This window comes from Mercenaria mercenaria, chromosome 9 (genome assembly GCF_021730395.1).
Source record: "Mercenaria mercenaria strain notata chromosome 9, MADL_Memer_1, whole genome shotgun sequence".
NCBI lineage: Eukaryota > Metazoa > Mollusca > Bivalvia > Venerida > Veneridae > Mercenaria > Mercenaria mercenaria.
In genome coordinates this window covers 40874040-40901207 of record NC_069369.1, presented here as the reverse complement: position 1 = coordinate 40901207, position 27168 = coordinate 40874040, and the positions used below count along the sequence as shown (strand labels likewise).

At 35.4% G+C, this 27168-nt stretch overlaps 1 protein-coding gene across 9 annotated transcripts in view; it reads right to left on the bottom strand.

Moving 5' to 3' along the window:
* Positions 1–27168, bottom strand: part of LOC123546976 (lymphocyte cytosolic protein 2-like) — a 212788-nt gene that overhangs the window by 73425 nt on the left and 112195 nt on the right. The window contains exon 1 of one of the 9 annotated variants that reach the window (XM_045333683.2): positions 8846–9223. The exons of the other annotated variants lie outside the window; for them this stretch is intronic. Within the exon in view, the coding sequence (XP_045189618.2) occupies positions 8846–9110 (265 nt within the window). The 5' untranslated portion in view covers positions 9111–9223. Of the gene's footprint in view, positions 1–8845; positions 9224–27168 lie in introns of those variants that run through there. 9 annotated transcript variants of the gene reach the window in all.

The following is a 27168-nucleotide window of genomic DNA, read 5'->3' as shown; positions in this document are numbered from 1 at the left end:
CCGTGTTGAACAAGTGATAATAAATTGTAATAACATTATTATTTTGTTAAAGGATACATTCAAATTATTGATAATATATATATTTATAAGTGGGTGGGGTAACTCAATATAGAATACAATGTATATCTAATAACAGGTAAAATAAAAAATAAATTGATATCATCTTCAGTTTTGTATACATCATACTATCGTTTCATTATCAAAACAATGTATAAAGTACGAAATATATATTTAGACGAAACGTACCAAGTTTATTTATAAAATGGCCGCCAAGATGGCTGCCGCAATGTTTTTGCTATGACTTATATTTTATACCGGCAGCAACACCTTTGAAGAATATGCTATAGCTTGTTGATTTCTTTGCGTTATAACAGTCTTACATATGTTGATTATTTAATTGTATTGTGATTTATAGAGTAAACTGTAATATTTTTTTGGACATTTATAAAACAAACGAAACAGAACATAGGTATATACATACATACCAGATATAGGTTATAAATGTAAATATTCATATACAAATATCTAATAAATGAATATTTCCCCTACACCAAAATACACAGTGAATAAACACTGCTTAATTTAATTACATAGATCAAGGGAAACTTTCATTACACCAAAGTTACAGGAAATAACGAAACTGTCCGCTCTTCCAATGGAAATAAAGGGCCCGATCTTTTTTGGCTGTGAGGGTCAAAACACCCATTGTGCATGTTCCAATAATTTCTGCCACTGTCTGGGCAGTCATGCCAAACAAATGTGGGCTGCCAAATCTGGAAACACCATGGGACAAACTGCCCATTAAATGTGGGCTGCCAAATCTGAAAACCCCATAGGACAAAAGCCCAACAAATGTGGGCTGCCAAATCGGAAAACCCCATGGTCAAAAGCCCAACAAATGTGGGCCGCCAAATCTGCAAACCCCATGGGGCAAAATGCCCAACAAATGTGGGCTGCCAAATCTGAAAACCCCATAGGGCAAAATGCCCAACAAATGTGGGCCGCCAAATCTGAAAACCCCATAGGACAAAATGCCCAACAAATGTGGGCTGGCAAATCGGAAAACCCAATGGACAAAATGCCCAACAAATTGAAATTAATTATTTCCAGTAGGTAACCTGGTGAATACTCAAAATGGCCTGGACATTCCCTGCCAACCATGTGGTAAATGCAGGGAGAAATAGATCCTTGAGAACATACACTATACAAAATGGTAACCTCCCTGGTTTAATATCTTACATCATATCACTCTGCTCCTTCAGTTCAGGGCAATCTCTTCTCAGGTGATCTCCCTGACAATTAAAGCATCTCCCTGGAGATCTAGGCAAAATACGATTCTTCAACCTATGACTTCCCCCACAAGTAAAGCAGCCTCCCCCATTCCGACTAAGGACTACCTGATCAACCCGGACAGGTTTCCCGAGACTTGTTTCTTCCGGGACTACACGGAGAGGGAGACAATGATTGATCAACTTTGGCGGTAAGCTCAGACATAGCTTTCAACAAATCTGTCCGCTGCTTAGTAGCGTTTTCTTGGTATTTAAGTTGGCTTTTGCTAGCGGTCTCCTGGACTTTAATCATACTGTTTAGTAACTCTGAGAGGGCATGTTGCGTTGGGGCTGGAGCGACTTTAGAACTAATAGTCGGACTTGAACTATCTGAGTCTGTACTGGAGGCAAGCCTCTCTGAACGTCTGGGAATTGACTCCCTATTAGCCCTAATATTTGGACATTCCTTATGCGGAGACAGATTGCCCTGTAATGCATTATGGCACTGTTGAAATTCCTTAGTACGTTCTAAGCATGAGCGTACCGAATTTAGTTTGAGATGGATCACATGTTCAGCTGCACTTACGTCCCACATTCCATAACAAAAACGGGTTACAGCCTGTGATTCTATCAATGGCTGGTCAACGGATGGAAATGCCTCAGTGGCCAATTCTAACACCCTATCTGACCAATCGTCAAGGCTCTCATCTGGGCGTTGTGTAGCAGACTGAAGTTTTGACTAGATATCTTTCAGTGTGTGTGTGTGTGTGTGGGGGGGGGGGGGGGGGGGTCTTGCAGAAGGTTGTGCGAGGGCAACCCCATTTGGTTCATAAACCGCACACCCAAGTTATTATAGTCTTGCAAACAAGAATTACTGGAGAGCACATAATGCGCCTGCTGTTGAGTCCCCAATAGACCCTGAGGGCCCAGGTTTCCTGGTTCAAGATGGAACCATTGGTTGGTAAATTGGCTTGAACCACAGCACTCACTTGATGTTCATAAGGGGTTGTAGCTCTTGAATCCGAATATAACAGACCAGAACCTACCCAAGGGTACATGATCTGAGCCGCAATCGACTCATTTACCCTAGGTAAGATCTGTGCCCTTGTGGCAGGCACTTGGAGCAGTGTCCTAGCATGCATAATTGCATAAGCTGGGGTGTGGATCATGGGAGTAGCCACGGCATCAGGTGGCATTGAAGCAGCCATAGTGTATGGTGTCGAGGCCACTAAAGATACATAAGCGGGCATTTGCGCAAAGGACACAGTCGTATGGTAAGATGGCAGTGCAGCAACTGTAGTATTTTGGATTGAGGCCAGACCGGACCCAGCTATACTGGTTGGAATGGATTGAACCCCAACGATACCTATTCCGGGTCCCAGGGGTTGACACAAATGACTACCCCTGGGTTGCGCTACGCGAGAGGGAGCTTGTATATTTGTACTAAGTGTGCCACTCATACAGTAGGGTGTTTGTGCAACAACATGGTCACTAGCTCCATGTGGAAAGGCTCGAACCACCGTTTGTTCCACCGGTGGGATGTGGTACAGGAGCCATAGGCGGTACATTTGTACTAATTCTAGGGGTCTGAACCCCGGTGTCAACCATAGGGTAGGCTGGTCGAACCAGAGCGTTTTGATCAGGTGGACGGATATTATTCTAAATACAACTTTTGGGTTTTGGTGCAGAAACTGTTGCGGGTACATTTGTGTCAATAGGAGGGGGTGATCGCCTGTGCTATCCATATGGTAGGGTGGTCTAACAATAGCGTTCTGGCCCACGTCAAGTGGATGGGATTGATTCCAAGTGCCACCTGTAAGATGTAGTGCGAACACAGTTCCTGGCACATTTGAACCTGTTGTAGGGCCCTGCAGCCCTGTTCCTCCCCTATAATTGGGTGGTTGTACCAAAGTGGACTGTTTTATGTCGGGCGGTCACAGCCTATTCCATATTTCAGCATTAGATTGTTGTACCGTACCCAAAACTGGTACAGCTGTACCATGATGAGGGTCAAGTACCCCACTCCCACTCATAGGATAAAGCGGCATATATACTTGGATGCTGGTACAATTGTACCCTGCTGCGGGGCACATTCCCCGGAACCACCCAAAAGATAATTTGACACAAAAGCTGATGAGGGCGTATTCGTACCAGACGGAGGTACTTGCCCCTGGTACCACTACTAAGACACGTATGCGGGCGTATTTGTACCATGTGGAGGTACTTGTCCTCCGGTGCCAATAATACTTGGCACGGAAACCGATGTGGGCACATTTGTACCAGCGGAGGTACTTGTCCCCCAGTACCTCTTGATGCCATAGTCAGAACTGGTTTATATGCAGCAGGAGTCTGGCACACTTTGCCAGCCTAGAGGTTCGATGCTGCTTGACCCGTCAGTTTAGAAATACTGGAGGTGCGGCTTGGCCCCTCTGAATATTTGCATGATGTGATACCAAAGATGAACTAATATCATTTGTATTCCGGTAAGGGGTATGATCCCTCGTGCCATCCATAAGGTTCGAAGATGTATGCATTGCTTGATCAGACATACGGGAGGCGGGGGCTTGGCCCCTCTGAATATTCGCGTGATGCGATCCCGAAGATGAACTCATTTCTATAGATAAAAGTAAGCATTTTATTTTTACAGAAACTACTTACGTCTTACAAGTAAACTTTAAATCGCAAATACAGTTTATGTATGAGTTGTGCGTATTTGACGTATACAAAGATACCCCATTAAAAAGTGCCTAGATAGCTTCCTGCATATGTTCTCAAAGACCTTCTTCAATTTAAGGCTTTCTTACATTTTGTTCTGCTATAATTACCTCATACTACAAAGTATGAGAAAACATATGCTTTCTTAAATAACAAATAAATAAAATTCAGAAGTTGCTGTTTCAAAACCATGACTTACATGTAGATTACTTAAATAATATTGTGTCAGTCTGTATCAATCAATATGTGTTCAATGTATGTTTTTTTTTTAGAATTTAATAACATTCTAAAGGTTATTTATTCAAATCTTAAAAAGATGTCATTGCAGAGCAGTATTCCATATTTTACTGATATTATCATATCTCACAAGCTTACAACTAAACATAAAATGTGAAGACATTATTTCGTATGTTGTATATTAATAATTTTTACATTGTCGTTTTACAAGAAAACGAATAAGTTTAAATCAGTATTTTATGTGATTGCTAAAGAAATATTCTATTAATCTTAAATTAATCTTCGAATTTACATTTCAGCATGTTTTAGTTACTTTTAGCGTACATATGTTTACTTAAAGATCGAACCGTGTCATAATGTGAAAATGATATATTTTCATCATTTACTGATTACCCACACCAATTATGTAACTTAGTTTTACTAATGTCGGTGTATATGACACATTTTATTCATGTAATAGTTCAAGGTCAAGGTCAAACTGAGGTCAGGTGATGTCTGAAGATGAGGAATGGTCACAGGTTACATCTGCATTAGTATCAAGTCATTCTAGTTAGGGTACTGATGCTAGACGAAACGGTCCCATCTGGTTAACCTCGTACGAACGGATGGACGGACGGACAGACGGACGAACGAACGGACAGACGGACAGGACAATCACTATATGTCTCCCGCATCAGTAGATGCCGGGGGCATAAAAACCTGCACCTTCACTTAATATGAATTTTAAGGTATTACACATATTTTATGTAAGTGTACATAGATTTACCCCACCCACTAAGCTGTTTACTTAGCCATTGATTGCTGGATTAACAGATAATAATTTAATTAAAAGTTGTCATGTCAAATACTTATGATATAGTTTAGGAAATTCTGAACATTATAAAGCATAAAACTTGTAAAATATAATTAAGTAATTAAAAGTGGTAGAGTTATTAAAAGGATGTATGTAAAACAACAATTTTTCTGATCATTTTGCATGCAAAATCCATCATATTTTGTAAGAATTTATTTCAATTTAGTTAAAGATGAAATATAATATGTTTTAATCTATTCTGCAACAGAAACTAGTATAAGACTAGGACGATGCCTTTAAATTTGAAATACATTGTCCAGTCAATATGTACAGTATGATTTTTAATTTTCGGCGGCCATATTGGCGGCCATCTTGAATTTGAGCACTTTGCCCACCACTTGCATTCTGGCATCAACTGGTTTTGGAAACTTAAGACTCTTACAAACATTTTGATATATAGTTTGCGATGTGCACATTCGTAGACCACCTACCCCCCATGGAAGTGAACTCGTTTGCGACAGTACATGCAAGGTTTCTTCAATGTATATTAAATACTTTTTGAGCTAGGTGCATCATTTTTTCAGACAGAAGGACAGGACGGATGCACACACAGACAAGACCAAATCAATATGCTCTCACCACTCATAGTGGAGGCACAAAAACTAATTTAGAACCATACAAGTTCAAGTATCCATTACAGACATGACCAGCATTTTCCACAGGATTTTCAAACTTAATTAACACCTCATCCAGGCAGGTTGAATGTAGGCTTACTTGAGAGTTAGAAATTTAACAAAATATATCACACCCCACTCCTTGACAATCTTTAAACCTAGAAAAAAGGGCAGTATATAAACAGGTACTAAAAAGTTACATGCACTTCATAATTTTGCTTTACTTTTTAAATTTAAACTATGGATAACAAAAATTTAGGACATACAATTTACTGGTGCATGAAAGTGTCACAAGTTAAATAATGAATATCAAACAGCTTCCTTATAAGTTAACTTGTACTTTTCAGCATTTTACAGACTGATAAACATGATCTTTCTACCTTAATAAGACACAAATAATATAGTATAGATAACCTTGACACTGACAATGTTTGATCTCCTCATGTATATTTTTTCTGTAACTTTGAACTTTTCTTCCATTTCTTCTTATATAATGAAAGATTTTTGACTGTTGCCGCAATTTATCATAAGTGACATCCTTACTGGAATCTGACAGTAATTTCTTCACTTTGGTCAACACAAACATTTTCTAAGCACTATTAAAATAAAAAGGATGGCACTTAAAAACTTATTAAAGCCCTGATATGATTTTTGTTACATAATATTATATCCTTTTACAAACTATTCTATATTTTTAATCCACATCCAGGACAGATATACTGAATATGTATATCTGAAACAAAAACAACACTAAAATAGACATGCAAAAGTCAAATATAACTATAACATAATGTACATGTGCATGTCAGGACATGAAGTGTGAATCTGGAATGCCCTTCAATAAAACTGTGAAAAAATGTTACTATTTATTTTTCACAGTTTTTTTTTATTGGCAAAAAATACCTGGTAGATTTTTTTTTTTTTAAATCAGACAAGTTAATAAAAACCTGTTTACAGACCATAATGGAAATAAGTGTATTGAGCTTATCTTTACTCTTTTTTTGTGTTATCCTTGGCATATAATGTTTTGTGACCTGGCACATTTCAATTTATATTCATGCAAACTTGTTTATTGTTTATTGTATGTATAATGATATTTTGCCATGACACTGTTATACTGATACATCATATGTTGAAACAAGAGCACCGCCTTGCGGGTGCAGACGCTCACCTGATTTTTTTGTCTCTGTATAAAAGAAATATTGTCCTACCCATGATTTTCTAAGTCCAAAAAGGGCCATAATTCTTGCAAAAAGCAGGATGGAGTTATGTTTCTTGATGTACAGAGTCAGTTTATGATGGTGAACAACTGTTGCAAGTTTCAAAGCAACAGCTTTGATAGTTTAGGAGAAAAGTTTACCTAAACATACAACTTAAGCAAGAAATCTGATATTTTCTAAGTCCAAAACGGGACATAATTCTTGCAAAAAGCAGGATGGAGTTATGTTTCTTGCTGTACAGGGTCAGCTTATGATGGTGAATAAGTGTTGCAAGTTTAAAAGCAATAGCTTTGATAGTTAAGGAGAAAAGCTGACCTAAACACAAAACTTAACCAAGAAATCTGATTTTTTAAGTCCAAAAGGGGCCATAATTCTTGCAAAAAGCAGGATGGAGTTATGTTTCTTGCTGTACATCGTCAGCTTATGATGGTGAACAAGTGTTGCAAGTTTTAAAGCAATAGTTTTGATAGTTTAGGAGAAAAGCTGACCTAAACACAAAACTTAACCAAGAAATCTGATTTTCTAAGTACAAAAGCGGCCATAAATCTTGCCAAAAGCAGGATGGAGTTATGTTTCTTGCTGTACAGGGTCAGCTTATGATGGTGAACAAGCGTTGCAAGTTTTAAAGCAATAGCCTTGATAGTTTAGGAGAAAAGCTGACCTAAACATGAAACTTAACCAAGCAACGCCGACGACGCTGATTAAGTGATGACAATTACTCATCATTTTTTTTTCTTCAAAAAATCAGATGAGATAATCAATCAATCAATCAATCAATCAATCAATCAATCAATCAATCAATTTATGTAATATGTTTACAGGAAAGAAAGGGCCATAAATCTCTAAATTCTCTTCATGCAATCTGTGTCAAACTTGCAGGGCAACATTTCCCGACAGCAGTTAACACTCATTCATGTGTTATTGAAATCGATTAAACCATGTCTGAGACATGACTCTGGAAGGACAGAAAATGTTTTATTTATGTATAATATATATAAGTACAATGGGCCATAAATCTTGTCTTCCTGAAGCAAGTCCAACTGAAACTTGCAGGGCCACATGTTTTACTGAAATCCTTAAAACCATGTGAAAATATAATAAAAACGCTATATAATATTCGGTTATTTAACATTGTTATGTACAATACGGAGATATATTTGGAGAGTACCCAGCAGAGAAAACCATATTGGACGAGCCGCTAGGCGAGTTCAGTATGGTTTTCCCAGCTAGGTACAAGTCCAAATATATCTTGTATTGTACAGTACAATGTTAAATAACCTTTTTATTCTATATATCTATTCTATTTTAGTTTTAATTAAAAATGATTCACTGAATATTGTATTTCTGCCTTTTTCTGTATTTTCCCAGCTTGGTATGAGTGCAAATATATATTTGCCATGAGATACACTTACAATAATCCTGATATCAAGACGCATAATCATACTCTGTACATAGAGCGCCTACTTCACCCGATTCACATTTGGAACATTTTCATGCGTTTCGGGCTTTATCATATGTTTAACATGGGACAGTTGGACTGTCCAAATACGGAAAAAATACAGTATTTTCGTGCGTCCAATATGGTTATATACTGTACGGTCACGTGTTGCAAATAAACATTCACGATTGGATAAATAAAATAGATATAGAATAATATTAAATATGAATATTGAATATGTAATATTCATACATGTCTGAAAGGCATATATCTAATATCTCACTGAAACTTGCAGGGTGGCATATCCTTACAGTAGTTAACATTTCTACCATGTTTATTTAAATACCCCAAACCATGTCATAGATTGAGGGCTTCCGACAGAAAGACAAGACGAACAATGCAAGTACTATATCCCTGTGCCTTTGTCAGCAGATAATGATAAAATTTCAGCTTCATATAAAAACAGAAATAACTTATCTAATGTTCTATTACCGCCCTACCTTTATTTTTGGCTTGCTTTTCTGTATTTCTTCTATAAACTTTAGTTGGTTTTCTTGGAACTTTGGTTCTAACAGAACCAGTCTCATTCCCTTTATTTATTGTCTCGTTCTCTTTATTCACTGCCTGGTTCCCCCTTTTTACAACTGCGTACATTGGTGTCGCTGGGGAACGTTTCAGTACTTCCAGCATTTTACTACACAGTATGTTGTTTAATAAGCTTGTTACATTATAATATCCAGTAACTGCTGTATTGTGTTTTTCCATAAATTATTTAAAATTGTTTTCAGCAGCATCTTAAAAACAGAAATCTATGTTTTTCTCTGCATTCTGGCTGATCCAGATTACAACAGGTTCTATAACAACTTTCAATCCTAAACATTAACCATGGATATATCAAACTAAACATATAGTGTTGAAAAGAGGTTCAACTTGTGATGTTGTTAAAACTTGTGGTTCAACCCCAATGTCTATTATGACTTAAATGTCTTATATGTGTGTCGTTAACGGACATTAACGGTTGATAACCGGGCCCCGGGCATACAGTAACAATGCATGGATGTCAAATCCTAACATTAACTATGGATGTCAAATTGTATCACTGAATACGGATATCAAATCCTTACACTAACCATGGATCCTTACATTAAACATTGACAACAAAACAAATCCTAACATTTAACCATGTACATCAATCCTCAACAATAACCAGAGATATCAAAGAAAAAACATTTTGATGATACTTAATCAGTATTTCATTGTAAGATAACCAGTATAAAAAGCCAGCCTTCTGTTTACAAAGAAATAAAAGATTTACATCTGCAACAAAATGTTATATCCTCCTTAAAACATGAAAAGGTAAGACAAGAAACATGTAGTATCATCCATTTACTGTGTATAATGATCAGTCACTCATCCTTTACTCATAGAGATGAATTTGGTGTCTGTGACCTAGACTGTTTAACTAGGCTCACGATGTATAACAAGCTTCATATAACATTCAAGTGATATTCTCTAAGGAAGTTCCACACATTTGATAAACCAGAAATAATGTCATGTAAGGTTAATGTAGAATAAAGCCCAGACTTGGTATAGGTAAACAAAAAATATTTTCATTAAATATAATGACAATCCATGAGTAACAAGAGCCGTCTCCATAGGATGACACATGCCCCCGATGGCACTTTGAATGAATAGTTATGGCCGATGTTAGAGTTTAGGACTTTTGACCTACGGACCTGAGTTTTGCGCGCGACACGTCGTCTTACTTTGCCACACACTCATGCGTAGTTATTTTAAAATCCATGCATGAATGACAAAGATATGGACCGGACATACCCATCATTGCACTATCATGAAATATGACCATTTAACGTCTAAGTGTGACCTTGACTTTTGAGCTACGGACCTGGGTCTTGCGCGCGACACATCGTCTTACTGTGGTACACATTCATGCCCAATAATTTTAAAATCCATGCATGAATGACAAAGATATGGACCGGACACGCCCATCAATGCACTATCATGAAATATGACCTTTAACATCTAAGTGTGACCTTAACCTTTGAGCTACAGACCTGGGTCTTGTGCGCAACATGTCGTCTTACTGTGGTACACATTCATGCCAAGTTATTTGAAAATCCATCCATGGATGACAAAGATATGGACCGGACACGAAAATTGCGGACAGATGGACAGACGTTTCAAAAACTATATGCCTCCCTTCGGGGGCATAAAAATATTAAAATGACCTTGGTCTATCTCTTTCTAAGGAAAAAATAAATGATATAAAAAATGTTGACATGAAATGTCTTATAACTACTTTAAATATGCAGGTCTCTTCAATGGTGGGTAAATATTTCAAAAACAAGCACACAAACTTGTACATTTTTATTTATTTCACCTATTTTAATCAAATGTTTTGCTTAAAACTGCAAGAAATTTCAGTAAAATCTGCATTGTGGAAAAATTTATACTTGAGAAAGTACCATCAAAATTGTGATTTTTCCACAGACTCTCGTAAAACTTTGTGTGATATCCACACCCTTCAAATCAGTCTAGCAAAAAATCAAGCAAACATTTTAACACTATAAACTTTTTTATTTGCCAACTTTTCTAAGTGCATCATGCATTGTTAAATCAAATTCTACATTGTAGTAAAAAACTTGGTCTAAACGTGCAGAACTACCTTATAATGTCATCAAGAACCGAGGGGCATAACTCCACTTAAAAAAAGACATAAAGAACCAAGGGGCTTAACTCCAATTTAAAATGTCATGTGAAAGTACAACAGGGCATAATGTCATCCAGAACCAAAGCAGAACTTGATTTGTAAACCCTCCAATATAAATCTCTGGCAAAAAATTCTTAAAAGTGCATGCATGTGAAGATGAGCCCATTAATTATTGTAGGGATAATACACATTTTTGTGTGTATTAACGTCTGCAGAAGCCCGCGGGATTGTTTGTGACCGAGACCGAAACGTTTATTGTCGCTATTCTTGAATAAAAAAATATATTTCACGACGATTTATGTATTGTTTTCATATGTGATGACTTGACGATTCCGGTACATTTTTTATTTACCATTCCTGTTGTTCTTAGAAACGGTAAACATGTTTTAAATATCTGTATCCAGGGCCCAGAAATAAACAACACTATCAAAAGCACATCCTGAAGGTTTTCAAGCATTTTTTTTTATCTCTCATTATTACAAACATAAAATTACCAATAACTGTTCATATCATTTCACAATTTGGTGGACTCGATCACAATTTCAAGAATAATAACTTTACATTCGAGTTATATTGAGTACGGACACGCAGTTGGAGTACGGATGAGTATGAACGTAGTGTCAAGTTTCCAAGCTGTTTATATAAATTTTTCGAGAAATTAGATAAAAACATACTGACTGATACTTACCAAAATCATAAATATGATACCTAACAAGAGATCACAGAGTGATCTTGGCGCCCACCAATGTGCCATTTTTGAGTGTTCCAAATTTCAAGACTAATTGACTAGCTCAAGGTCAAATTTCATTTCCCTACACAACACTGTGCATGTGGTCCAAATTCGAAAGCTGTAGCTTGAGAAATGTGAAAGTAGGTCACTAGATCAATTTCAAGGACAAAGTTCTTTGTACACTAAACTATGCATGTGCATCAAGTTTGAAGGCTGTAGTTTGAGAAACTTGAAAGTAGATCACTAGGTCAATCTTAAGATCAAAGTTTATTTAGGTACACAAAACTATGCAAGTGGTCCAAATTTGAAGGCTGTAGCTTGAGAAATGTGAAAGTAGGTCACTAGGTCAAAATCATGGTCAAATTTCACTTCAGAACACAAATCTATGCATGTGGTCCAAATTTGAAGCCTGTATCTTCAAAAATGTAAAAGTAGGTCACTAGGTCAATGTCAAGTCAAAGTTTGTTTTGGTACACAATCCTATGCATGTGGTCCAAATTTGAAGCCTGTAGCTACAGAAATGTAAAAGTAGGTCACTAGGTCAGTCTTAAGGTCAAAGTTCATTTTGGTACACAAAACTATGCAAGTGGTCCAAATTTGAAGGCTGTAGCTTGTGAAATGTGAAAGTAGGTCAGTATGTCAAAATCAAGGTCAAATTTTATTTTTGAATACAGAACTATGCATGTGGTCCAAATTTGAAGCCTGTACCTTCAAAAATGTGAAAGTAGGTCACTAGGTCAATGTAAAGGTCAAAGTTTGTTTTGGTACACAAAACCACGCATGTGGTCCAAATTTGAAGGCTGTAGCTTGAGAATTGTGAAAGTAGGTCACTAGGTCAAAATCAAGGTCAAATTTTATTTCGGAATACAGAACTATGCATGTGGTCCAAATTTGAAGCCTGTACCTTCAAAAATGTGAAAGTAGGTCACTAGGTCAATGTAAAAGTCAAAGTTTGTTTCAGTACATAAAACCATGCATGTGGTCCAAATTTGAAGGCTGTAGCTTGAGAAGTGTGAAAGTAGGTCACTGGGTCAAAATAAAGGTCAAATTTTATTTCGGAACTTGAAACTATGCATGTGGTCCAAATTTGAAGCCTGTACCTTCAAAAATGTGAAAGTAGGTCACTAGGTCAATGTCAAGGTCAAAGTTCTTTTCAGTGCACAAAACTATGCATGTGGTCCAAATTTGAAGGTTGTAGCTACAGAAATGTGAAAGTAGGTCACTAGGTCATAATCAAGGTCAACTCATGTCAAGGTTCATCTTGCCACTCAAAACCATACATGTTGTCCAAATTTGAATGTTGTAGGTTATTGACAAGAAGTTGTTAAAAGCTTTTCCCAATATAAGTCTATATGAACCATGTGACCCCCATGGCGGGGCCATATTTGACCCAAGGGGGATAATTTTGACAAACTTGGTAGAAAACCACTAGAATATGCTACATTACAAATATCAAAGCCCTAGGCTTTGTGTTTTGGACAAGAAGATTTTCAAAATTTTTCCCTATATAAGTCTATGTAAACCATGTGACCCTCAGGGCAGGGCCATATTTGACCCTAGGGGGATAATTTGAACAATCTTAGTAGAAGACCACTACATGATGTCACATACAAAATATCAAAGCCCTAGGCTCTGTGGTTTTGGACAAGAGGTTTTTCAAAGTTTTTCCCTATATAAGTCTTTATAAACCATGTGACCCCCGGGATGGGGCTATATTAGACCCCAGGGAAATAATCTGAATCATCTTGGTAGAGGACCACTAGATGATGCTTCATACCAAATAGCAAAGCCCTAGGCTCTGTGGTTTTGGACAAGAAGATTTTCAAAGTTTTTCCCTATATAAATCTATGTAAATTATAGAAATAAACAAAGGGCTATAACTTAGGCCATACCAAATTGATTAATAGTTCTTCGGAAAATTTTCCAAAAAAATAGGAGCGGGCGAGCGAAATTTTTATTTTATTTTTTTTTTCTCAATTTTGATTTTTTTCAGAGGCGGGTAGATTTTACATGGAGCGAGCGGGCTTTTTTTTTTTTTTTTCCCAGCTTGAACCCTTGAGGAGGCGGTTATGATTATATATAAAGTTAACATTTCTTTAGAAATAACACAGAAATCAAACATTTACAGTGTGGGTAACACAGTATATAGCTTTTCTATATGTTTTAAAGACTACATGAATGATTTTGCAAATAAATTCATGCCAAAACTCACTGAATCACTTTATTTTTTTTATTTTGTAATTTTAATTACTAAGGAATGGGTGTCTTACTTTTAATTTTGATTTTTCTACATTAATCGGAAGACGTGCCTATTTAATGGCACATGATGAGGAATATTTAAGACAAAACAGGCACATGATTGTGTGGAATAACATTTCTTCTGAAACACAGTTAGATGGCTTTGACACATGAACAAATTTGTGCCCCTAGTGGAACTCCAACCCATAGAGGTGAGGGGAAGTAATAAACCACTTGACCAGTGAGACCAAACGGAGTTGGGCATACAGATGCTTCGACATTGCTCGAATCCCTTTGGAATAATTTCTTAACAGCTCATGATCAGGCTAGCTTAAGCTTTTGTGGTAGAGATTCATTTCAGGCAAAAATAATAACAGACGGACAAAGAATGATCCCGATATGGCCACCCTTAAAAGTGTTGTTTGTTGTGCTTTGACTGAACTAGAAATTTAGAGTTGGGGAAGTCTGTTTTTTTGTTCAGTTTCTTTCGTTCAATCAATTTACAGCCAATTTTAAATATATCCTGGCGTCATGTGTACAAACAGGCAAAACTGGGGTTACAAATTATTTTCGTATGAACACTACTTATTTGAAAAGCTAAACAATTTTTAAATTGACTAAATGCGTTTTGATAGAATATCTGACTGCTGTACTAAAGAAGTTACGTTCAAAAAGATTTGGGCCGAGACAATGTGATAGATCGGTCAGGATCTGTGAACAAATATTTTTTTAAGATAGTAGTTGGCCTCAGCTTTGGGCTCTAGATCTAACATGCTGAATTAAACAACTGATAACAAATGGTTTGAAAACTTTATATCTGAACAATCTTTCCAAATATTTTTAACTGCATCCCCGTGCACGTCTTACAAGTCGGGCTTCGTTCTTTTCACTGTATTGAACAAAAGTAGAATGTGCCTATTTCATTACCTACCGGCACATCAAAGGCCATGTGTGGCACTAGCACAGACACTCCAGGTTTAAAACAAATGATGAACAACACCATAATTCCTGACTTTTTGAGTTTGGATCATCAGCTACATGTATTACGGACGCATGAAATCCGATCAATATCACTTTGACGCATTAAAACAGCGATAAAACCTGTTTTGCCATTAATATTCCGGACTGCGTTATCGAAAAAAAATAATTTTTTTTTTTGAGATTTTTATGTACGTGCGGGCGGGTAATTTTTATTTTTTTTTTTCTCAGGAATGAAATTATTGATGCGGTAGTTCCGACGAACGACATATCAATTTGGCATGGCCTTAATAAAAAATTGTTGAACCAGTCTGATTTTCAGGGAGACACAACTAGGGTACCAATACATCATTCTGACAAAGTTTGGTCAAAATCCCGCTGGTAGTTTCTGAGGAGATGCGATAACGAGAAATGTTTAACGGACGGACGGACGGAAGGACGACGGACCACGGATGCAAAGTGATTTGAATAGCCCACCATCTGATGATGGTGGGCTAAAAACAAAAAATCGCACAGGTAAACACGCGATTCTTTAACATTCACGGTTGTCTACAAAATCTGAATTGACGCAGAGTTCTAAAAGGGGAGTAAACAAGGGAAGAAACGAGTACGAACAATGTTGGGGGCAGCACATTTGGCGTTAGTTACTGATACAGTAAAACATTCTATGGTTTAGATTGCATCTTTAATGCTTCAAGAAGAGGTTTTTATGAAAGAAAAAAGACGCAGACACCAGATGTCAATCTGCGCAGAATTACATATACGTCCCTGGGAAAGCATTTCAAAAATAAAAATCGGGTATTAACAGCACGTGAATTGCCTTGTTTGCACACGATTTTTCTCCCGTTAATACATGGGCGGATCCAGTGAAAAAAGTAGTTTTTATGCAAGAATAACTGTAAAACTTGGTTTATATATCCTCATTATACAGTATATAGCTACAACCACAATCATCACAATACCAGCATCCCAGTGAAAGAAAAGCTTGGAGACAAATATTACAAAATTATAATACATTTTTTATATTAAATGGTGCACATAAAACTGGTAAAAATGAATAGTCAGGTACAGGTAAACCACATATTATAGGCATAGGAAATAGAGATCAATATAAATGCACCTTTACTAATCCTACCAGGTGTTCTGCATTACAAAAGTGTTTCTATTGTGACATTTTGATACATGCAAAACTGTATTATCTGCACTATTATTTACTTACTGGTACTTCACTTTATTATTGACTTGTTAAAACTTAATATTTTACCATAATATAAGTTGACAGAATCATAGGAACCATGTTTTGAGGGGTAAATCAAACACAAATGAATATATCCTAAATGTTTTTGTTGTGCACAAAAGTATGATATTGTGTCTAAAACAGTTTTCATTTTCCACTCAATTGTGTAATTGCAAGGGAAGTAAACTAATAGATATCTCTGTTAATAAGTACTAGCCCTATCATAAACTTCACATTTGTGAAATCATTTTTGGTTATTTCAAGGACTTTGAAATCAATTTCTAGACTTTATTTAATGTATTACTATCACTGAATATTTTAGGGTCTATCTCTACATATTACATGTATAATGTGTGACCACACTAGGATGTTAATTATGATTAAAGAGACTAAAGAATAATAGACAGGTGTTTATGGGAAAGCTGACCTAACTGTTGTCTTGTGAAGATGAGTAACAGTTACCACAGTAATATTCACCCATCTTTCTTCTTCGTCATTTATTTGTACTGCCAATAGTCATATTTATATCACACTAGGTAAATATAATGGGCACTGGTGTCTTGTATTTGAAAAAGCATTTCTTCATGATGTCTTCACTAAAGGGAAGTAATAGTAACTTCTTATGAAGTTTGTTCAACAATTCAAATTTAATGTCAACAAGTAAGCTGCATGGTAAAACTAACTCATTCTAAAATTAAACAAATCAATCATAAACCACTGTTTAGTGAGATATGACATAAACTTGATTATGGTTGTTGTTGTTGTTATCAATTGCTGCAGATAAGTCACAATAAAAAGGTCATAGAAAATACCTAGACAGTCAGGGAAGTAACTGTAATCTCTCATTTTATGATAAAGAAAGATGTTAAAGTAGATGCAGAGTACTATATCTGTTCCTACTTAAAAAAAATCCCCGATCTCGGTCCCTCTTCTAACTGGTGAAAACACATTACATATTCAAAAGTTTACAAAAGTATTAATTTTTATAAAAAGAAACAAACATTAAGTTACTAACTGCACTAAGAGGAAGTTGAAATCACTTTAATCAGTCTACATGACCAGTGTGAAAGTGGTAACAGAGTAAAGTTCACAAAACAAAATTTTGTACAATCTATCATTACTTGTACAATTTATTTACCTTCTAATGAAATTATGTTTTGCAGTAACAGAATGTAGTGGAGTGAAAAATAACTAAAATATTTCATTGGCAGGTTAAAACACCCATTTGACACTTACTGATCTGCACAAAGAATAACAAGGTCAGTTTCAACAATTATGCAAAAGTTCAAAAATAAATGTTTATTCTTCTGAAAAATCGCTCGTTGGAAAAAGAAAAGGCAATATAAAGACTATAATAATTATATGTTTTCATTACAAAGCTTCACTTTCACAAAAGCAATTCCATTACAATTTATGCAGATATATGAATACCACACAGTTCACTGAATCATTATAACTCTTAATTAACCATAACACACACTCGAAAAATTATATATAAAATCCATCCATATTTTGTGTATATCCACATAGGAAAAAAAAAGAACACTTCGACTAAATGCAATATAAAAATTACTCTTGCTCATTTGCACATCACATAAATTGACCTACATGTAAGTACGAAGTGACAAATCACTAAATGTCATATTTCGATTTAATTCGTAATTTGTCATGTGAAATGCTGCGGTCCTGTAAAACTACTAAATTGACAGATTATGGCATAATTGAAATACTATTGCCTCCAGGCCTGATATTTATTTACTTGTTTATGTTGAACATTCATGATGGACTTTTGTTTTTTTCTTGAGCACATGATGTTGAACAATCAGACAACTGCATGCAAGGATAATTCCCCTTGTAAATCCAATGGCGCATGGATGACATTTAAAAACTCAAGAGCTTGTTTCACTCCATCAAAAAAATGACATTACATTCAGGTTGAAGATAAAGCTAAAAAATAAAAACATTTTTGTCTTTTTAAGAAACAGGCCTGCCCTTGAGTCGAATTATTACAAGCCAAAAGTAACATATGTCAAGTCCCAACATTTTTTTCACTTAAAGGAAAAGGCAATGTTGTTCTAATGTTAATTTTGTCTGCTAGAATTTCTTAAATCATTTAAAAAAGTAAAAGAATTTTCAAAATCGGCCTAAATATGAGAAAGTTATGAGCATTTAAATATTTGATCAAAATGGTGGCTGGCCATTTTGTTTCTATGGTAACAAGAAACTAAATGGCAGATTTTTGAAATTTCTATATACATATTTGTACTGTATTTACTTATTTCTGTTAAATAATTTCTCTACTTTTTCCAGCTATAATAAAAGAAATTACCATGTTTTACATCTTACACTCAAACAATATATGAAATTAATCTATTTAAAAGGTTATTTTCTAAATAAAGAATTCAGCAGTGTGTAAATGAAATCATAAACACACTAAAATGGCTGCCTCCATGATCAGCCATTTTCTTTAATTTCTAACTGTCATAATTATCTTTTTCAATTGTGGTCCGATTTTAAAAATTCTTTCAGCGTTTATATGAAAGGCTCGAGGATGACTTTCATATCATATAAAATCAACTTATTTTCAGGCATTCCTTGCCCAGTTTAAGTTCTTCCATAAAGTTCAAACTTTTATAATCTATTTATTCATTTCATTTAAACCGTCTGTTCAATTTAATTGATTTTTTTTTTCATTTAATGTCATTTGCATTTGGTTATATGTTTTTACTACAGTGCTTTAGGGTATAGCGGATTTTAGGGTATAGAGGATAGGTTGATAATTTTTTTATTTAAACTTGAATTATTGCATAAACTTTCATATCATTCTTTTACTGGCATGCAGATAGACATTCTTACATACATTTTAAATGTTTGTTTGTTGTGTTATTTTTCATATGTCAACAACTGAAAATCAAGGCTATCCTCTACTGACTAAATCAGTGTGTATGTAAAAATGTCAGTGAATGAAAAGTATTTGATAGAAATTTAAAAAGAAGAATGTTTTTGAAAAGAGAATACATTATTATTCTCATTTATAGTAAAAAAAATCTTGGGAAGTTTGTTTAGATGTGGTTTTTAAACTAATAATGAAACAAAAAGGCCAAGATGGCCCTAGCTGCTCACCTGTGTAACACACCATAACAGTGTAAACATGTTTTACCTAGTGATTTCATGGAGACAAATATTCTGACCAATTTTCATTAAGATTGGACAAAAAAAAAATGTGGCCTCTTGAGCGTAAACAAGCATTTTCTTTGATTTGATCTAGTTACCTAGTTTTTTTACACACATGACCCAGATTCAAACTTGTCCATAATTTCATGAAAACAAAAACTCTGACAAAGTTTCAAGAAGATTGGAGCAAAAACCTGGCCTCTAGAGTGTATACAAGCTTTCCTATGATTTGACCTAGTGACCTAGATTTTGACCTCACGTGATCTAGATCTGAAATCGTCCAAGACTTCATGATAACAAACATTCTGACCAAATTTTATGAAGATAGAATTAAAAACTGTGCCCCCTACGGTGTAAACAAGCTTATTCTTTGATTTGAACTGGTGACCTAGTTTTTGACCCCACATGACCCAGATAATTTTTTTCTCAATATTTCATGCTGACAAACATTCTGACCAAGTTTCATGAAGATACAGTTATAAATGTGGCCTCTAGAGTGTTAACAAGCTTTTCCTTTGATTTGATCTGGTGACCTAGTTTTTGACCCCATATGACCTAGTTTCAAATTTTGCCTAGAAATCATCAAGATAAACATTCTGACCAAGTTTCATGAAGATAGGGTCATAAATGTGGCCTCTGTTAACAAGCTTTTCCTTTGATTTGACCTGATGACCTAGTTTTTGACCAGACATGACCCAGTTTCGATCCAGGCCTAGATATTATTAAGATATTATTCTGTGCAAGTTTGTATCAAATCAAAGCATAAATGAAACCTCTATAGGGCTGAAAGGGCCAAAATAGAAAATTTTGCCACTTTCAGGGACAGTAACTCTAGAACCCACAAAGGAATCTAGCCAGTTTTTGAAATTTTATGTTATTGTGACAAGTTGTGTGTAAGCGTGGTTAAAATCAAATGTAAAAAGTCATTTCTATGGTGTTCACAAGGTAAAAATTACCAAATTTTGGCTCTTTCAGGGGTCAGTCAGGAGCCTTAACTCCGGAATCCATGATTGGATCTGACAGATTCATCATGGTCTCCAAGATTTATTGTTGTTGAAGATATTTTGCAAGTCTGTATCAAATCAAACTGTAAATGAAGTCTCTATATGGCTGCAAAAGCCAAAATAGCAAATTTTGGCCATTTAAGGGGCCAAAACTCTGGAACCCATGATGGGATCTGGCCAGTTTTATAAAGGAACCAAGATATTATGCCAATACAAGTTGTGTGAAAGTTTAATTATAGTCATTTGCAAAATGTTGTCTCTATCATGTTCACAAGCCAAAAATAGCAAATTTTGGCCCTTTAAGGGGACATAACTCTGGCACCCATGATGAGATCTCACCAGTTTTCGAAAGGAACCGAGATATTTACTAGAGATGATCGCAAAATATGGTCTGTATCGTGTTCACAAGCCAAAAATAGCAAATTTTGGCCCTTTAAAGGGCCATAACTCTGGAACCCATAATGGGATCTGACCTGTTTTCGAAAGGAACTGAGATATTATGCCCATACAAGTTGTGTGCAAGTTCGATAAAAATCAAATACAAAATGTGGTCTCTGTCATGTTCACAAGGAAATTGTAGACGGACGGACAACGGACGAAGGGCGATCATAAAAGCTCACCGTCACAAAGTGGTAGGTCAGCTAAAAATGACCAAAGCTATACACCCTAAATCATAACATATGTAAACAATAGCATGGAGAGCAAAAGCACATGAATTTCTATTAAAAGCTGAATGTTTTGGAAAGAAGAGCTGTTTTCTGTCTGATATACAGAAAAAAACTACTAAATTTCATTTTTTTTAATTGGAATGCAGGAAAAACAAGTGAATGAAGTATTGCCATGCAATACAAAGTCCCCTACTGGAAGGCACCTAATTTTTTCTACTGCAGTATAACATAATGAACTGATATCTGTCAATGATGTATAAACAATATTGTACTACATATACAATATGTTATAACATTATAACAACACACTTGGATTAAAATGTGCATATTGTTACGTTATTTCTCTCATATAACGTGAATTTTCCTATGTTGGTCAAACAAAACTAAAACACAGAGTATAGTAACAAAACCAGTTATTTATTTTGCAGCACAGCATTTTTAGTTATACAAAATCATATTTAAAACTTCTCAATATCATTCAATCAGAACATCTTTTCTATAGATCTGGCATTATTATTGTCCTTCAATTCCCTTCTTAACTAATTCATTCATTTTCCCCTCTCCTAAAATAAAACATTCTAAGCTTTTATACCCTTACTCTTGCGCATTAGGGTAGTGTGCAAAAATGTGATAGGGTGGTGTGCAAAATAGTTGCGCTGCGCGACCTTTGCACTACGCAACCCTTGCGCGGCACGACCACTGCTCTGCCCAACATTTACAACAGTAACTCTTGCGCGACCTCTGCGCAGCTAAAGCTGCCCAACCTTTGCGCAACATTCATTCTAAACATATTTGCGCAAGAACCTAGTGTGCGCAACCCAGTTGTGCAGACAGTGTCTAAATTGCACTTAAAAGACTGAGTAAGCATATTCAAATTGCATATTGACTAGAAAAAAAAACCTAAAGTAAGGGTTTTATACTAATAAGTGGCTTTAAAACTAAATAAAAGACTAGTAGGATTTTTTTGCTATTTTATTTTCAATATAAACCAACATAGAATCCCATAAAGATATGCAGACTATATAAAATAAAAAAGGGGGTAAAAAAAATTTTTTTTTCCTGACCTTGAACATTCTACTCGGGATGAAGGGGGAAAAACCCATAGACCAAAAACTAACCAGGTAACCAAAGATTTTTTGTAAAAAATCTTACAACTGAAAATTTTGCTTTTCTTCATAAATCTGTTTACTTGTCCATTTTTTGGGCAGCCCCAATGAAATGCGGAAATGCTGGAAAAAAATAAATAGAACAAAGCCCCTAAAATGACCTGCACAAACATAACCTGCCAAACCCTTTCCTGGGGCAAATTTTCCCAAATTTTTGGCTGTCTTTTTTTATTGTACAAAAAAATAACAAAAAGGGCTGACCTTTTTAATTTCAACCCAAGACAAGGGTTTATTTATAATTTTTTAATATAACCTTTAAAAAATAAAAGCCCATAATCCCAAGTTTAAAAAATCCCCCTTTTTCCCGAAAACTTCCTTTGAATTCTGCAACACTCCCCCCTTCAAAGACTTTGCTTACCCGGGAAGAAAACGTATTTTTCATTATTAAAAACTTCTGTTATTCAAAAAATTGAAACTTTTTTACTCATTGAAAAAAAAACATGAATCAAGGTTAACTCACAAAATAGTAGAGAAACAAATAATACTTGAAACACAGCAACAAATATGTAAAATTTTAACAAAAAATTTTTTAAAATTTGAAACAAAACTGCCCTCAACAGTTTTAAAAAAATTACGAAATTGAACTCATATTTAAACAAACAAAAGTAAAAAAACATACTTTGGGTTTCCCAAAAAAATATCCAATGGTACCAGTGTCATTGGGCTTGCTGGGCAAAACCTTTCAAAAAAAAATCCTTTAAAAATTTTTTTTGAAAGCTGCTTTTTTCCAGTTACTTTTTTTAAAAAATTTTTTTTAATACACGTTACACTGCGGTAAAAACCATTGCAAATATAAAACACTTTTAAATTATTTTAGACCTATTTTTTTTAACGAAACTATATTTCATTTTAAAACTTCCAGCACATTTTTATTCAATTCTAAAAGGGTTTTTCCAAAAAGGGCACCTAATGCTTTTTTTCCGGTCGAAAGTAGACCTTATTTTTTTTTTGGAAGGTGTAAAGTTTAACCGTTTCTGAAAATTTTTGGGATATTTTTTTGGCCGTTGCTATTCATTTAAAAGGAGATTTTGGGTGTCTTTTTAACTTCGATGTTAATAGGTCTACTTTTTTTCTTTTAAAATTAAGCTGTTTCCCCAAAAATTTTTTTTTTGGTAAGATCCTGCCCCTTTGTTTTTTTTTTGGGCTGCGGCAAAGTTTTCCCAATATCACTCAATTTTTTCGTAAAAATTAATACCATTGCCGGGTTTTCTACTGATGAAGATAGAACTGGGTCCACCCCACTTGATACGGAATTATTTCTCGGTACATAAAAACGTATTTACATGCAAAAATGTACTGGCGTAGTTTTACAAATTTTTATGCGGGAAAAATTTAACGGGATACAACATTTTTGACTTAGATTTGATTTGAGGGTGCGCCCGGGGCACCCCTGACACATTTCCTTCAAAAAATTTTGTCCCCCTGTATAAGTCCACTTTTCAAAACCAAAAAATTTTCCATTGCCAGGAAGGTTTAAAAAAGTTCTCCCTCTTTTCTTCCCTGATGTCTTTTAAGAAGATTTTAACAGTGAAATACAAAACCACAGTTTTCCCACATTTAACATAATGAAACATTGTATAAAAATAAAAAAAACCGAAAATTTGTCTTTTGAAAAATAAACCCAAAAAATTGTTTTTGTTTTTTTATTTTTGATAAAATTTTTAAATTTTACAACAAAGCTTTCGGTTTAACATATGGCTAATAAATTTTGTAAAAGCCCGGGCCTGTGCCTCCCCTTAAAATACCAAATCAAAGCGCGACCCAAAAACAGAATTTTTAGCGGGGGCAAAAAGGGTTTCGGGAAAATTTTTAAACATGTTACAGCCCCCCCTTTTTTTGGGAATCCCAGCCTATCAGGTTGCCCTTCCTTTATTTTCCCCCCTAGGGGGTAATGCCCTTTTTCCCATTGTTATTAATCCCTGTAATAAATTGTTGCGGGTTTTTCAGTGATTTTTGGTTGTATTTTTTTCTCTGCACCCCAAAAAACCCCATTGTGGTAATGTTGAACACTATTTTTTTTTTAAACCGTCATGGGGCACAATTTTAAACTTTTGTTTTTTGAGGGCCCCTGATTTTCCCAAAAATAACAAGTCACTTATTTTTCTGGAAATTAAAAAGGGGTTTTTTTCCCAAATACTTGAACCCCTTTTTAAATTTTGGGATTTTTTCCCCACCATTCTTAAAGGGAGCCCAAGGCAGAAAAACAATATCAACCCACATTGTAACTTTAAAAAATTCTTGAATCAAGCCCCTCGTTTCGTTTTTCCCGAAGATTTACCAAAGTTTTCACGAACAAATACAGTATTTTTTCAAAATTTTCCATTTAAATCAGCAACAAAGTCAGGGGGGATTCTAAAAATTTGCACGGGGAAAAACATTTCCAACTAAAAAATTTTAAATGGTAATTGAACTCTCTTCCAAACATTAACTTGTTTGGTGATTTTGGGGTTGCTTTCATGTACACTTGACTGTAAGCACGGTCATTATAGGTAATACAAACCCCATTTTGTCGGGTTCTCCATTCACATATGTAAAAAAAGGTTTTAGAAAAGACTGATTAAAGCGTTCTACCAAACCTTTTTGAGGACGCGCGATAGGGTTACACTTGTTTGATTTTTTTCCATAAAACAACACTTTTTGCCAAAACAGCAGACGAAATTTTTTCCCCCCTGATAGAATGCAAGTCAAAGGTAGCCCAAATCAAAAAAAGAATTCAAACAAAAATTTATTTGAAACTTTTTTCAGGGGTTTTGGTCGGAAAGGCAAAAAATTCCCAACATATTTTGTAAAATTGCCCATAAAAAACCAATAAACTTTTTTTTGTTCCAAAAGGGGAAATGGACCTAAAATGTCTGAAAAAACCCCTGTCCATGGGAAACCCAACATGAAAAATTCTTGTAATGGGGGCCTTTAAGCCTTCTTTTTTGGGGTTTTTTTTTCCTTAGCACCAAAAAAAAGCACATTTTTTAAATCCAAAATTTTCACAAAAGCAACATTTTAAACCAGTAAAATTCATTTTAAAATTTTTCCCCCAAAATTTTTCCCTTAAAAACCTAAATGGCCAGAAAAATTGCATTTTTGGGGAAGTTTCAATAACTTGGGGCCCTTAAAAATAAAGAAAATTTCCAGGCCCCTAGGGTCCCCTTATTTTTCTGTAAAAATTTTTCCTAAATAATACCCCCCATCTCGAATATGAAGAGGAGTCCACTGTAACCATAAATTTCTGGGCCCTGGACCCTCAGCACCCAACTTTAAACAGGGCTGGTCTCATATTCAAAAGTTGACCATCCATGCTAAAATTTTTTCCCCTATACTGGATCTTTTTTCGCTTTTAATCATTCGGGTTTTAGGTATGACCAAACCAAATTTTGAAAACTTATACACCAAATTTTCCCAGCTGGTTTTTGATTATTCGGATACAGCCCCCTCCGGCATACTTGTTTTTGCCATGTCCTTTTTTTCCCTGGGGGAAATCCCCTAAAAAATCAACGTTACCCTCTGTTTCACTTTCAACTTCTGCTCATCCCCCGAAAACGCCTCACCAAGCAAATGCTTTTAACCCCGAAACCAACATTTCCCTGCAAATATGTTTTGAAAAAATGCTCCCCAAAAAAATTCATCCCCCATAAACAAAAAAATTGATTACACTAAACACATGAACCCTAGGCTTTGCGGAATCATGATTTGTTTTTGCCCAAAATTGATTTTACCCTTGCCTTTTTTGTCATAAAAGGGAAATTCCCATCATCGAATTCGGGCCAAGCTCTGACCACTTTTTCAAGCCTCTTCTACACTCTTTACAACCCCGCAGGGAAATTTTCATTTAATATACTACCATAAATAGCAATTACATGTAAAAAGGGACCCAGGGAAAAATCCTTAAACAAGAAATCTGCATTGGAGTGTTTAGACCCCTTCCATGCTCTAATCTAAATCATATTGCGATAGCACTTCCAGCCATTCCCATCCAAAATTTTTCAGGTTTTTTGAAGGACTTTAATCCCCTTAATGAAGAAGATACACCTGATTAAAAATGAACGTCCAAACCCAAAAACTGCTTAAACAAAGTTAAAAATGTAACAACTGCTAAAACTCCCCCTTGTTACCAAAAAGCTTTGGGGCCTTAAATTAAATTTTTGCTTGCGTATGCAAGGGGCCTTTTCAGTGCCCTTTCCCCCTTTTTTTTCCCATTATACTGAAATTGCATAACACACCGCCAATTCCAAAATTAACCCCACAATCAAAAATAAAATCTCCATAAATCTGGGAAAAAGCCATCCCCCTAAATCACCTTTTTAAGCGAACGAAAGTCATCAAAACTTTCCTGACATTTAAAGCTGCCCACTCAAAGGGTTCCCCGGGCCCCCAAACAACCAAAAAATTGGCCTTCTCTTTTTAAAAAACACGTTTAAAAAACCTTTAAAAAGAACAGAAACCAGAAAAGAAGGGCAGTGAAATTAAAAACATGCGGTTTTTTCCCATTAAACCACCAGCTAACTTTTGACTTTTGAGGACTAATTTCCACCCTTTTGTTCCACAGGGCCCAAAGGGAAAGGGAAATTTTCATTTTTTCAGCAAAAAACACTTGCGGGCTTTAAAATTTCAGGCAGACTCTGACAATCGGGTAGCACAATATCAAGCCTTTCAATAGTTAAACAAAGGTACGCCCAAAAATAATCAAGTAAACGAGATAATCAAAAAATTTTTCCCATTGTCCCTTTCTTTAAACCTAATTCCATGAAACGCTGGAACGCCCAAAGGGGCCGTTTCAAAGACCAAATGGCATGACAAGGTACCAAAAAACCAAATTTTGACGTAAATGCATTTTTTTAGGGCATCACCTAAATCAACCTCAATTTGGTAAAAAGGCCCGGGACAAAAAAACCAAAAACATGAA